This window comes from Otolemur garnettii, unplaced genomic scaffold (assembly GCF_000181295.1).
Source record: "Otolemur garnettii isolate 467f Iridium unplaced genomic scaffold, OtoGar3 scaffold00003, whole genome shotgun sequence".
Taxonomy (NCBI): Eukaryota; Metazoa; Chordata; class Mammalia; order Primates; family Galagidae; genus Otolemur; species Otolemur garnettii.
This window is the reverse complement of record NW_003852398.1, coordinates 42,908,288-42,920,307: the sequence shown is the minus strand read 5'-3', so window position 1 is coordinate 42,920,307 and position 12,020 is coordinate 42,908,288. Positions and strand designations below refer to the sequence as shown.

The window sequence follows — 12,020 nt, the reverse complement described above, 5'->3', positions numbered from 1 at the left end:
GACAGCCCATAAATTAAGACTTATAATATCGTCACTATTTAGGACTCCCAAAGTCCTAAGCTCTCCCACTAATTTAAGAGATCCTGCTACCTCTTCACTCATATTTTTTAAAAACAAGAACCAAAAGCCAACCTGTCATAATCATTCATTCAATTAACCTGTAACTTGGGTTAAGTCTCCCTATCAGTCCTGTGAGGGTAGTTAAGCCAGATTCTGAATTTTCCACAGCTGGGTGTTCATCTGGGGCGATGAACTGGTGCAAATGATTAGGGTAATTATCTATCCAAGTGCAGGATCTGGGGGACTGCAGACTGTTGACACACTCTCCCACAAAAGATAAGAGCTTTATCCACTTGCCGGTTACAACGTATCAGTGCTTCTTTCCCACACAAGTCTAAAAGAGGTCAACATTATTTCTGAAGACTTCCTCATTAGAATTCTATTTTGATTAGAGTGATCTCACTGAGCTATTTTGGAATATAAATGTGGCCAACTGCCTGGCCTCCCTCTATAGTTTCACGTGGCTTTCAAAGGGAAGGAGGGCAGTGCTGACTTATGGTAAAAAGGGTGAAAGGGTCCAGGCCAGCAACACAATCACTCAAAGTCCAGACGAAGGATAAGTAAATACAACGTGCCTGAAAGGCAGCCCATGAGCACATTCCTCTGGTGGATATTAACTTATTAAATCAATCCTGATGACAAATATAAACTTTGCCCCCATCTCACCTGGCAATCATGAAAGAGGTGATGCTAGTTTATAAAAGTGGGAACTGTCCCTGGCTTTCAGGCTCCAACATCCTCTGTCAAGATGTGGCACCTCAAACTCTGTGCAGTGCTCATGATCTGCCTGCTGCTCTTGGGCCAGGTAAGGAAGCGTATGTACGGTTATGTGTGGAGCATGGAGCTGATAGTGGTAATGGAACTATAAGTGGAACTTGAAAGCCAGATTCAGTCCTGAGGAATGGTTCCTGTTATATCTACAGCATTCTGGGAATGGTCATTTATTCAAGGTGTGGAGCAGTGTCAACTCTTGCATATGAGGTGAATTTGTCTTTGTCATACAGGTAGAAGGTTCCCCAATACCACAACTGAGTTCAGCAAAGAGAAGGCTACGAAGAATGACCCCATTTTGGAGAGGGGTTTCCCTCAGGCCCATTGGTGCCTCCTGTCGGGACGATTCTGAGTGTATCACAAGGCTCTGCAGGTATTCCACAAACCCAGGAGTGGGGAGGGTGGGAGGGCAAGAGTGATCAGGAGACACACAGACCTCAGGATAAATCTGGGATGGAGTGCCTAGTCAAAGGCTAGGAGCTCCACGGACAAGCCATTAGGAGTTAAGGGCCAAGAACAGGTAGGGTGCAGTGCCTAAAGCCTGTAATCTTAGCACTTTGGGAGGCCAGTTGATTGCCTGAGCTCAGGATTTTGAGACCAGCCTGAGCAAGATGGAGATCCTATCTTACTAAAAATAGAAAAATTACCTGGGTATTGTGGTAGGTGCCTGTAGTCCCAGTTACTCAGGAGGTTGAGGCAAGAAGATTGCTTGAGCTATGATACCATGGCATTCTCAAAGGGTATAACAAAGTTAAGACTGTCTCAAAAGGGGTGGGGGGAGCCGAGAACAGTTCAATGTGGGTACCATAAAAGAATGATATTTCTTCCCTTCTTTGGTTTCCCTGAGACCAGACAGATCAAACAGAGGTGGCTTTGGTCACTCCTAGACCCAGTCTTAAAAATCACGTTTTATTTTCCTCTAGAAAAAGACGCTGTTCCCTAACTGTGGCCCAGGAATGATATACATATCTGAGGAAGAAAAGGACAGTAGGCACCTGCAACAATGCTCCGTTCTATGGAATATTGACTAACTGCATGTTCGTTGGAGACCCATAAATGAAGCATTCTTGTGTTTTTAATATTTAAAGACAGATATATGCTTTAAATTAGTCTCCATTCCTTCTCAGAATGTTGATATGTGGTAAGCATAACTAAACTTGTCAATTTAGAGTTTATTTTTCTATGGATATTATTAAATGTCTCACATTGAAATTTTAACAGTCTGGAATTCAAGCTTTTGAGGGGGAAGGATTCACTTTGTATACTATAGAAAAAACTAGCATTGCCTGATGTGTTGTTAAATTTTCAATCTGGAAAAGTGTGGTGAGAGTTAGTTTAACTACAGCTATGCAATTAGCCTTGGCAAGTTCCTAAGACAAGCAAGGTTGCCCACATGCCACCTAATGATGTGTCCAAGTTTGTCTATGACTGTATGAATGTAAGGCAGAACTGGAAGAAAAACCAACTTCAATAAAACAATAAAAGCTCAAGCCACCAAGAAGACCAAAAAGGATTTGAGATTTCTATTAGAGCAGGACAAATTCTGATATAACCATGGCCAGCAAGTTCAGAATTTTGGTAAACAGAAAATGACACCTGGGCTAGTGGGACCAGTTTTTTTTTTTTTTTTGAGACGAGCCTCAAACTGTCCCCCTGGGTAGAGTGCTGTAGCATCACAGCTCATAGCAACCTCCAACTCCTGGGCTCAAGCGAGTCTCCTGCCTTAGCCTCCCAAGTAGCTGGGACTATAGGCGCCTACCATAACGCCTGGCCATTTTTTGGTTGCAGCCGTCATTGTCATTTGGTGGGCCCGGGCTGGATTTGAACCCACCACCTTAGGTGTATGTGGCTGGCGCCTTAGCCACTTGAGCCACAGGTGCTGAGCCGGAACCAGATTTTTAAAGAAGAGTACTACTGCACCCTAAAACACAAAACAGGAGTTGCATGAAAAGGGTAAGATTAGAGCTGAAAAAGTGTAAAGAGCACAGTGTTTATAAACTTTAATACAGAAAATCTATTTGATATTTATTAAACTTAGTTTCTCCAGCTATGGTTTGGCATTATACAAAGCATCTTAATGACACAGTAGAGTTAAAAAGATCTTTACAAATTGAAATGTGATACCCTTGTTCTCCAAATATTTTAATTGCCATAAATTTGTTTAAAAATACACATTAAACGCATGTTTGACACTCTAAACTTTCTATAATTTCAATACCACAAAATACATATAATATACTATACAGATGTGGAAAAATCTAGTTAGTATATAATACTTTGCTCACCATTAACAGCTTTATTATGTGAAATGCACATACTGACTTAGAAATCCTAGCTTTTGAGCCCCAAAGTACCTCTGAAATTTTAATGTATTGCAACAAATAAAAATCACAGTATATAATTGAAATTTTGGTTGAAAAATGTCAGATGCCTAAATATTTTGGGTAAAAGAAATGTAAAACAAAGATTTAAATCATGTACAAAACAAAGGCATCCTATTAGTCACTAACAGTACCTTTCTGCAGAATCAATAGGCTTTTAATTTACTGGCAATATTACCTCCCCTCCAAAGCCCTCCCCAAATATCAAACCATTACTTACCAAATAATTTTAATTTCAAATAAAAGGATTTTCAATAAATATATAAGTATTTCTATCCTCCATATACAAAATTTCCTAAAACCATTCAAAACGGAGGCTAGATAGAAATTTTCATAACTGTGCTTACCAAACACACAGCTGGCCCTCAAAGGTGGTGCCTTTTCAGGCACTGTCAATTGGGCCAGCTCTGTTGGTGAGCCCCCCACCCTATCTTAGTACTGTTGAATGCAAATGTCAATGATCTGCCAGGTGTGTGCATAAAGTTGTAAAATGGGAACACTTCTTAAACAGCAACAACAAACTCAACAGTATGGATAACCATGGCGTTGATTTGAAAGGCAGCATTTCCAAATAGATATTTTCCAGAGAGGAACGTAGCAGGTAGAAAATTCCAATGGTTAAAAGCTGAAAAGAAACCCCACATGAAAGCAGTAAGAGGTCAAAAAACTGAATATAGCTACAATTTCTGGGTGGGAGCTTTTCCACATTTAGAAAGCTTTTTTTGTTTCTGTTTTAAGAATGGCAAGTTATGCTTAGCTGAACAATGCTGACAGGTAGAGGTCAATGCTGACATTCCCAAAGTCAACTCTTTACGTGTGACTACTAAGGTTGCTATTTTACAATGCTTGAAGATCTCTAAGACTTGCTTGCTTTAGACTTAAAACTGCAATACCTCATTCTGTGACCAAATTCCATTAAAAGACATTGTTATTCTTCCTCCCTTTACTTGAGACAGCAAGTTCTTTTTAATTAACCCTAGAATTTCATGTGAATAGGAGCTCAATAAGATCAGCATCTAACAACTTTACCAACTATTACCCACTTATTTCTTGTCACCAGCTTAGTTGCTTAGTTGTAGGGTCTAGAGGTCTAAAATGAATTTCTCCATTAGTGAATATGTGAAAGATGTGCTCAACAAACATGAAAAACTTGCTCTCTTGTCATGACATATTCTAAGCTGTTCAATAATTAGCTCTTTAATCGGTTTTACTGAATAGCAACCTTAGATGTGCAATATTATTACTGGAAAAAAGTCTGCCTCTCCAACACACTGATGCATAAAGTCAAAATGAAATGTGTGTTCCATGTAGGGAATATGAGTCATAGGAGTCTATATGGATTTGAAATGCTCTGGTGCCCCAAGTTACTTAAGTTTTTTAAAAAAACATCACCACAGTGCCTAAACAGTCATCTCCAGTAGATGATCCTGGGACCCAGACACAAACTCCTATAAATCAAAATACACAATGAGGCCATTTTGTTCAATTAGCAATTGGAAAATTAAAATCCTTCCCACCCTGTAAGAGCCCTGTTATACTACAGAAGGACTCAAATATATTTTAATAGTCATTTTACTACAAATCATAGTAATTAAGCTTTAACACTCTAAGGGAATACACATTGCACCCTTGAACATTAATGTTCAAGGTGTCAACAAGAAAGTGTCTTAGATCAATTTAATAAATAATGTGGAAATAGTTGCACTAAGCTAAAATACTAAACACACACATTTTTGACGAACTAATCTCATGTTTTCATACATACGTACATATATATAAAGTGTGTATGTGTACATAATTTTAAGATCCAAAGTTGCATACCCTCACACCTAGAAGAGTGCACAGTGTACCCCTCCTCTACATTACTAGGCATCACTGAGTGGAACAATCACTGGCTGCTCTGAAACTCTACAGAGCACTGGCCTCCAGAGCTAGCATTTTCATTTACAACAGTTGCCTTCCATAGGCTCCTGCTTCATGATGCAAGCTCATTCATTAAGTTAATGTACCAAAGTTTCAGTCGTTAAATACAAAATGATACTGTCTGACCACGCTTATTAAACCTTGAATGAAAAGAAATGAACAACAATTTAAAAACAGTGAATCTAATAAAGCCACAAGTGTGACACTCAAGGTGCAGCCCAGATGCCTATGGATCTATCTGTGCAAAAGCTCTCCAGAAACACAGGCGTGTGTGGGCACGTGCACACATTACTCTAAATTGCTTTTACATTGGATAATTAAATCAGTGGTGGTCAAACTTCTCCACTCTTCGGCAGCTATAGCTGTAAATTTATCTGAAAGTACTCATGCTTATATAGTTGGTTCTTGGCTACTTGCCCAGAAAAAGGTGGCACTGAGGCAAGGAATGGGCTGGATGCTCTCCAGCCGAACTAGAGCCTGGATCGAGCTGTGAAAGTCTGAATCACCTGAAAGGGATTGCTCCCCACAGCCCAGCCCAAGCAAGACTACTATGACAACTTCATCCATTGTAAAGAGTCCAATGTGTAGGATGCTGCCTCCTGGCATACAAGTGTGGTCGTAAAGAGCAGTCAACAGAGTAATTGTTAAAATAGTTGCTACGTAGTATTTCTATAATTAACTATATATTAAGTACAAGTCTTAGACTAAGTAAAGTTTTTAGCCACTTGTCAAATTCAGTTTTAAATGGTTAGAAAACACTGAGGACACTTACTGAGGAGGGAGGAATGGTCACCTGTAAAGGAGTCCAAAGAATGTGCTAGAGCAGATGATGACACAGACAGAACATCTGAGAAGACAGACATGGAGGAGAGAGAGTAGTATTTCCACAGCTTTGACAATGAAAATTCAGTTATTTAGAATAAAATTTTGATCCACCACCCATTACTATCTTGTGGGAAAACCCCTCCACAATGAAAAGCTTAAAAAAATTATTCTCTAAGAATTAACACCGTTTTAAAGAGAAAATATCTTATAGAGCAGCACCATAAAACATGCAGGAAATTCGGCTTTAACAAAGTTATCAGTGTGACCAAGAAGTGCTCCTGCTGCCTTTCAGGACACACAAGAGACTAGAATACACCAGAACTGAGAGGTGCCCCACTGGCTGTTGTTGAAAGTCTAAAAGCCCAGAGGATACTTTTTCCACTTCTAAGACATCACTGCAAATTAAGGAATCAGAGAAATCAGGACAGGACATAACATCTACCTGCTTAATAAAAGCTATTTCTTACTAAACAGCTATCATGATCGCTGAGTTGTTCTCTAAAGGAAAACTGTTCCTAGAACACACTAAGATTAAATTAAAAAGGTATCAGAGGCAATTTATCCAAAGGAAAAAGATTAATTCAACATAATGTATCTTCATCTTCAGTGATGTAAAAACAACTTGAGGTACAAAACAGTTGAGAAGCTCTATAAATATGAGGCCACAGGACAATGAAATACACTAGCTTCAGAAATAAGAGTGAAAAAAAGACTCACACAAAATTTACCACACCATTGGACTGGGAGCTTTTCTATCCCTTCTTCCCCCTTTCCCATTTCAAGCCTTAGCAATCAATTACAAATAGTGGGGCAATGTTTTTTTTTTTTCTTCTTTCAATGGATGGGTTTATTTTTGGAACGGGAAGAAGGACAAATTGTTTTTTAAAGCAGCATCACCCAATTGGTTCGACTAAGTCATGTACTAAAGCATTTGCTTTTCTGAAAGAATGAATCTTTATGTGACCCTAAAGGAAGATTTAAAAGGAAGAGAATTTAACATTATTACTGTAGAAGACCAACCAGTTATGAACAATCTGGTCCTAGTGTAAAACTTTATCTGTAAACAATCCACAGAGTCTTCATTTAAAGGTAAGATTTAAGGCACACCATATATGATAGGGGCATTAAAAACAAAGTATATATAGAGGGTAAATGTCTTACCTTTGACTCCTATATGCACCTTGTAGGGAAAGGTACTCAGATATACAACTCTTACAGAGCTGGCTTCTTAAGCTCTATCCCCATTCCCCTCCCTTTCTCAAGACAGCTCACATTAAACCAAGTTAGGTACTTTCCTAGTGTGAATTTTCTGATCCCATCAGAAACATACATCATTGATAAGGGTCTTCATAATACAAAGGGAATAAATACAACACAGACTTTAAAAGGAAAAATTCATCATCTCTACATCAGGCATTAGAACTGTAAGTTGTATACCAAAAGCACACACACCAAAGCTCCAGCCTATTTGTACATCAGTCACTGTATGCACATATCAGAGCATCACAATCTAGTAGGAGGAAAACAAAAATCTAAAAAAGATTTTAGCCTTCAAACATTGTCAATTAAAGAGACATAGGCAGCAATCCTCAGGAGTTGGATCATCCTTTTTTCCCACAGTCACGTATTCTTTCAAATAGATATCAAATAATTAGCAACAAAAAGGAACACACGAACTGGGCACATTGTGTGCACCTGTTATGCTGGCTACTTACACCTGTATTCCCAGCTACTTGGGAAGTTCGCTTGAGCCCAGGAGTTCAAGATCAGCCTGGGCAACACAGCGAGATCCCATCTCTTAAAAACAAAACATGGTTTTAATAAAATCCACAAAGTTCAAGATTGTCCTTTTATGAAACTTCAACATGATATGCATCTTCTACAAAGTTTGCCTGCCCTCTTTTGTAATGCATTAAATGCAAGGAATAGTCACCTTGTGATTGCTGTAGTGTTATTAACACACATTCACAGTTTATGAAATAATGCATACCAAATCAGACACATTTCATCTTACATCCACGTAGAATGCCATCTTCTCACATATATAAGTGATTTTTCATATGTAGAAGAATATCCTTAATACCATAAAGTCTACAATAAGAAAACTGTAGTTAAGATTTCAAATAATAACATCAGGTAGTAGGTATAGAAAGATGTCCTTATTTTAGGTGAACCAATTCTTACTCTTAGAAGAGCTACCATAAAGACATTATTAGGTAACAAACCTCCCAAAGTATATAAATAAAAATGTCTACATTAAATTTATGCTAAATATTCAACAAAGTAAATTTACAGACAGAAACAACTAAGTTTTAAACTAGCCCCAATCTGGGAACTTTAAAAATTAAAATAAATAGAATTTCAACTGATTAGTTATGAATTGCAACTGGAATTCAATCTTATTAGAGATCACTGAAACCATCTTATCAATGTGCTGCAGATTTAAAAGCTTTTAAATAATTTTTCACATTGGGAATATTAAAGGGGCCAATTGACATGACGGTGTTGGGTTATAAAAACAACACATGAACCAAGGAGGAGAAAACCATTCCTTATTCTTAGTGTCGACTAGGTGGCGTGGTATGGCAGTTTTCCTTTGTGATGTGACACAGTGTTGTGGAGAAAATCAGAGGCAACGAGAATGTGTTCAGTTCAAGATATCAACTTGGCATCCTGGCGAAGCCAGTGCAGTCCCTGCCGGGTATAACGAACTAGATCTGTCATGATGCTTGCATTAAAGATGAGAGGACCCATTACTTTATCCAGTTCAGCAAAGAATTCTAGAAAACCAAAATATTTGTTAAATGATGCAGTCTTTGAATTATTGCTCTAAAATTTGAGTATAGACTATAGAATAGCATTCATATGACGCCAAATAATACTCCCTATCCTAGTAAAATGATTACTATCCATGTCTTAGAACAAATCATTCCAATCTCTCAAGTTATATTCTAAGTCTGTGATCTCCAACACCCAGGCCAAGGTTTATGGCTGTTAGGCACAGCAGGTAAGCGGCAGGCGAAGCTTCACCTGTAATTATAGCTGCTCCCCATTGTTCACAACACCAAATAAGCTCCACTTCCTATCAGATCAGGGGCAGCATTAGATTCTCACAGGAGAATGAACCCTACTGAGCATGTGAGGGATCTAGGCTGTGTGTGCTTTGTGAGAATCCATACCGCTCCCCATCCATCCAAAAACTGTCTTCCACGAAACTGATCCCTGGTGCCAAAAAGGTTGGGGACTGCTGCCCTTAGTCATGTAACACTTAAATAGAATGTATGGTCAGAAAATCCACTGATATATATTGCTACTATGCCATAAACACAATTAAAATGAAGACTTAGTGCCACAATATATTATTTGATTTTTTTTATTTTTTGAGACAGAGCCTCAAGCTATCCCCCTGGGTAGAGTGCTATGGCATCACAGCTCACAGCAACCTCCAACGCCTGGGTGCAAGCGAGTCTCCTGCCTCCGCCTCCCAAGTAGCTGGGACCACAGGCGCCCACCACAATATCTGGCTATTTTTTGGTTGCAGCCATCATCGTTATTTGGCGGGCCAGGGCTGGATTCAAACTCACCACCTTATGTGTACGTGGCTGGCGCCTTAGCCACTTGAGCCACAGGTGCCGAGCCTTGATTTTTTTTTTGAGATGGAGTTTCATTATGTTACTCTCGGTAGAGTGCTATGGTGTCACAGCTCACAGCAACCTCAAACTCTTGGGCTTAAGCGATTCTCTTGTCTCAGTCCCCCAAGTAGCTGAGGTACTACAGGCGCCTGTCACAACACCCAGCTATTTTGTTGTTGTAGTTGTCGCTGTTTAGCCAGCCTGGACAGGGTTCAAACTTGCCAGCCCTGGTGTATGTGGCCAGCACCCTAACCACTGAGCTACAGACACTGAGCTTATTATTTGATTCTTAAAACATTTTGTGTACTGTTTTTGTATAAGAAGCAAGTGATAAGAAAAGAAAATATGTTCTTTGCATGTTTCCCATAACATCCAGCCCCTACAAGGTAAGATACTTATGACAGCCAGCCTGTATCAACCTTTCAGCTATAATCATATGCCATGTACCACTGATAAACTAAATCCATGACAGTAATTTAAAAAATCTAAGGATTCCTCCTCTGTGAACAAATATAGGCTGGTGGACCTGTGAAAGGCTCCTCTGAGTGGAGGAGGAATAACAATATCCTAAGATTTGATCCTGGTATAATTTGGGGGGGCAGGTAAGGGGAAAAAGGACTAAGAAGAGGGTTTTCAGATGTCCAGGGAAAAGAAAGAGGCAAAATGCCCAGTGAATTTTCTATTTCCTAATATAATGATGGAACCAGGCAATGATTGTTAGTGGATGCTTATGTTTTTTTTTTTTTTTTGAGACAGGAGCCTCAAGCTGTTCCCCTGGGTAGAGTGCCATGGCATCACAGCTCACGGCAACCTCCAACTCCCGGGTTCAAGAGAGGCTCCTGCCTCAGCCTCCCAAGTAGCTGGGACCACAGGCGCCCACCACAACGCCTGGCTATTTTTTAGTTGCAGCCGTCATTGTTGTTTGGTGGGCCTGTGCTGGATTCAAATCTGCCACCTTGGGTGTATGTGGCTAGCGCCTTAGCCACTTGAGCCACAGGTGCCAAGCCGTGGATGCTTATGTTAAAGTATAATAGACATTCTGGCCTGGCACGGTGGTTCACGACTGTAAACCTACTACTCTGGGAGGCTGATGTGGGTGGACTGCTTGAGCTTAGGAGTTCAAGACCAACCTGAGCAAGATATGAGACCCTGTCTGTACTAAAAAAATAGAAAGACTAGCAGAGTGTCATGGCAGTCACCACCTACTTGGGAAGCTGAGGCAAGAGGATCTCTTGAGACCTAGAGTTTGAGGTTGCCATGAGCTATGGTGACAACTTGGCAATCTACCCAGGGCAACAGAAATTCTGTCTCAAAAAAAAAAAAAAAAAAGTGGTGTTAACAGGGATTCTTACATCAAATTGACCAGGCCGATACTACCTGATTGAAATTCAATTTACTAACCAAATTTAATATCACCAAAGAGTGATAACAATTACATACCTCCTGATATGATGCAATAGGAAACTCAGAACTTCATCTATGAAACATTCTTAACTGAAATGCTGAACCTGAATGTAATCAAGTCTCAAGAGGCAATTACCAACATAAGAAAAGAAGGGGGATGGAACAATAACCAACCTCATGATGAAGTAATTTGTCAAATTCAGAATATGACACATTCTATGGCCTGGGTTAACCTCAAAAATCAATGGCATGGCAAAAAAAAAAAGGTGGGGAGGAGGGAAAGACACTTAAACTTATAACGAAATTCAATGTGCAGACCTTGGTTGGATTCTGCTTGAAATAAATGCAACTATTAAAATAAAAGACACATTTGACACAGCAGGAGAAACATTATGTATGGTAGACTAGGTATTAGATGATGTTAATAAACTAGGTATTATATGATGATAATAAAAGAGTTATTAACTTAGCTGTCATAAAGGCATGGTGGTCTTGTTTTTGAAAAGTTCTTATCACTTAAGGATGCCCAGCAAAGCATTTTCAGGTGAAATTTCATGCTATCTGGTATTTGCTTTATAATACTCCGGGGGTAAAGAAAAGTATGAGGGAAGGAGGGAGGAAGGAAGGAAGAACAGGAAGGAGTGAGGGAAGAAAGGGAGGGAGATGAAATAAGACTGGCAAAATGTTGTGTGGTTGAAGCTAAAGATGAATAAAAGTTAAATGGGGTTTACTCTATTAAATTTTCTCTCCTTTAATCAATGTTTGCAAAATTTCCCAAAAAAGGGGGGAGGGAGGCTAGAAAACTGGCATCAATGAGAAGAATGACAAGTAGGGGTGACTTAAAGAAATTTTAGCTCTATAACTTTTCCTGAAGAATACTGACAATGCTTAAAATTTGGGGAACAAATAACCTTTCCCATAAACACAACTTTATGTTAAATGTTGGGGTCCCTCTTCTACCTTTCACATACCATACCTTCTTAGTGTTATAAATCTTTTTTTTTTTTTTTTTTTGAAACAGTCT

General features: G+C 39.3%; 2 protein-coding genes across 2 annotated transcripts in view; one reads left to right on the top strand and one right to left on the bottom strand.

Annotated features, from left to right (window-relative positions):
• Positions 1–733: 733 nt before the first annotated feature.
• Positions 734–2,341, top strand: LEAP2 (liver enriched antimicrobial peptide 2). The gene is made up of 3 exons (XM_003782197.3): positions 734–865; positions 1,065–1,204; positions 1,755–2,341. Exons 1-3 carry the CDS (start codon positions 809–811, stop codon positions 1,789–1,791), a joined length of 234 nt encoding a protein of 77 aa, XP_003782245.1. The 5' UTR covers positions 734–808; the 3' UTR covers positions 1,792–2,341.
• A 5,385-nt stretch (positions 2,342–7,726) lies between these two features.
• Positions 7,727–12,020, bottom strand: part of AFF4 (AF4/FMR2 family member 4) — a 78,332-nt gene continuing 74,038 nt past the window's right edge. The window contains exon 20 of the mRNA XM_012807128.2: positions 7,727–8,740. Coding sequence (XP_012662582.1) covers positions 8,613–8,740 — 128 coding nt within the window. The 3' untranslated portion in view covers positions 7,727–8,612. The remainder of the gene's footprint in view (positions 8,741–12,020) is intronic.

Excerpts from the sequence above, each read along its gene's own strand:
- LEAP2 (XM_003782197.3), top strand. The coding sequence starts at position 809 with ATGTGGCACCTCAAACTCTGTGCAGTGCTCATGATCTGCCTGCTGCTC. Across the intron at positions 866-1,064 it reads GCCTGCTGCTCTTGGGCCAG|GTAGAAGGTTCCCCAATACC; the intron begins GTAAGGAAGCGT and ends TTTGTCATACAG. Across the intron at positions 1,205-1,754 it reads TGTATCACAAGGCTCTGCAG|AAAAAGACGCTGTTCCCTAA; the intron begins GTATTCCACAAA and ends ATTTTCCTCTAG.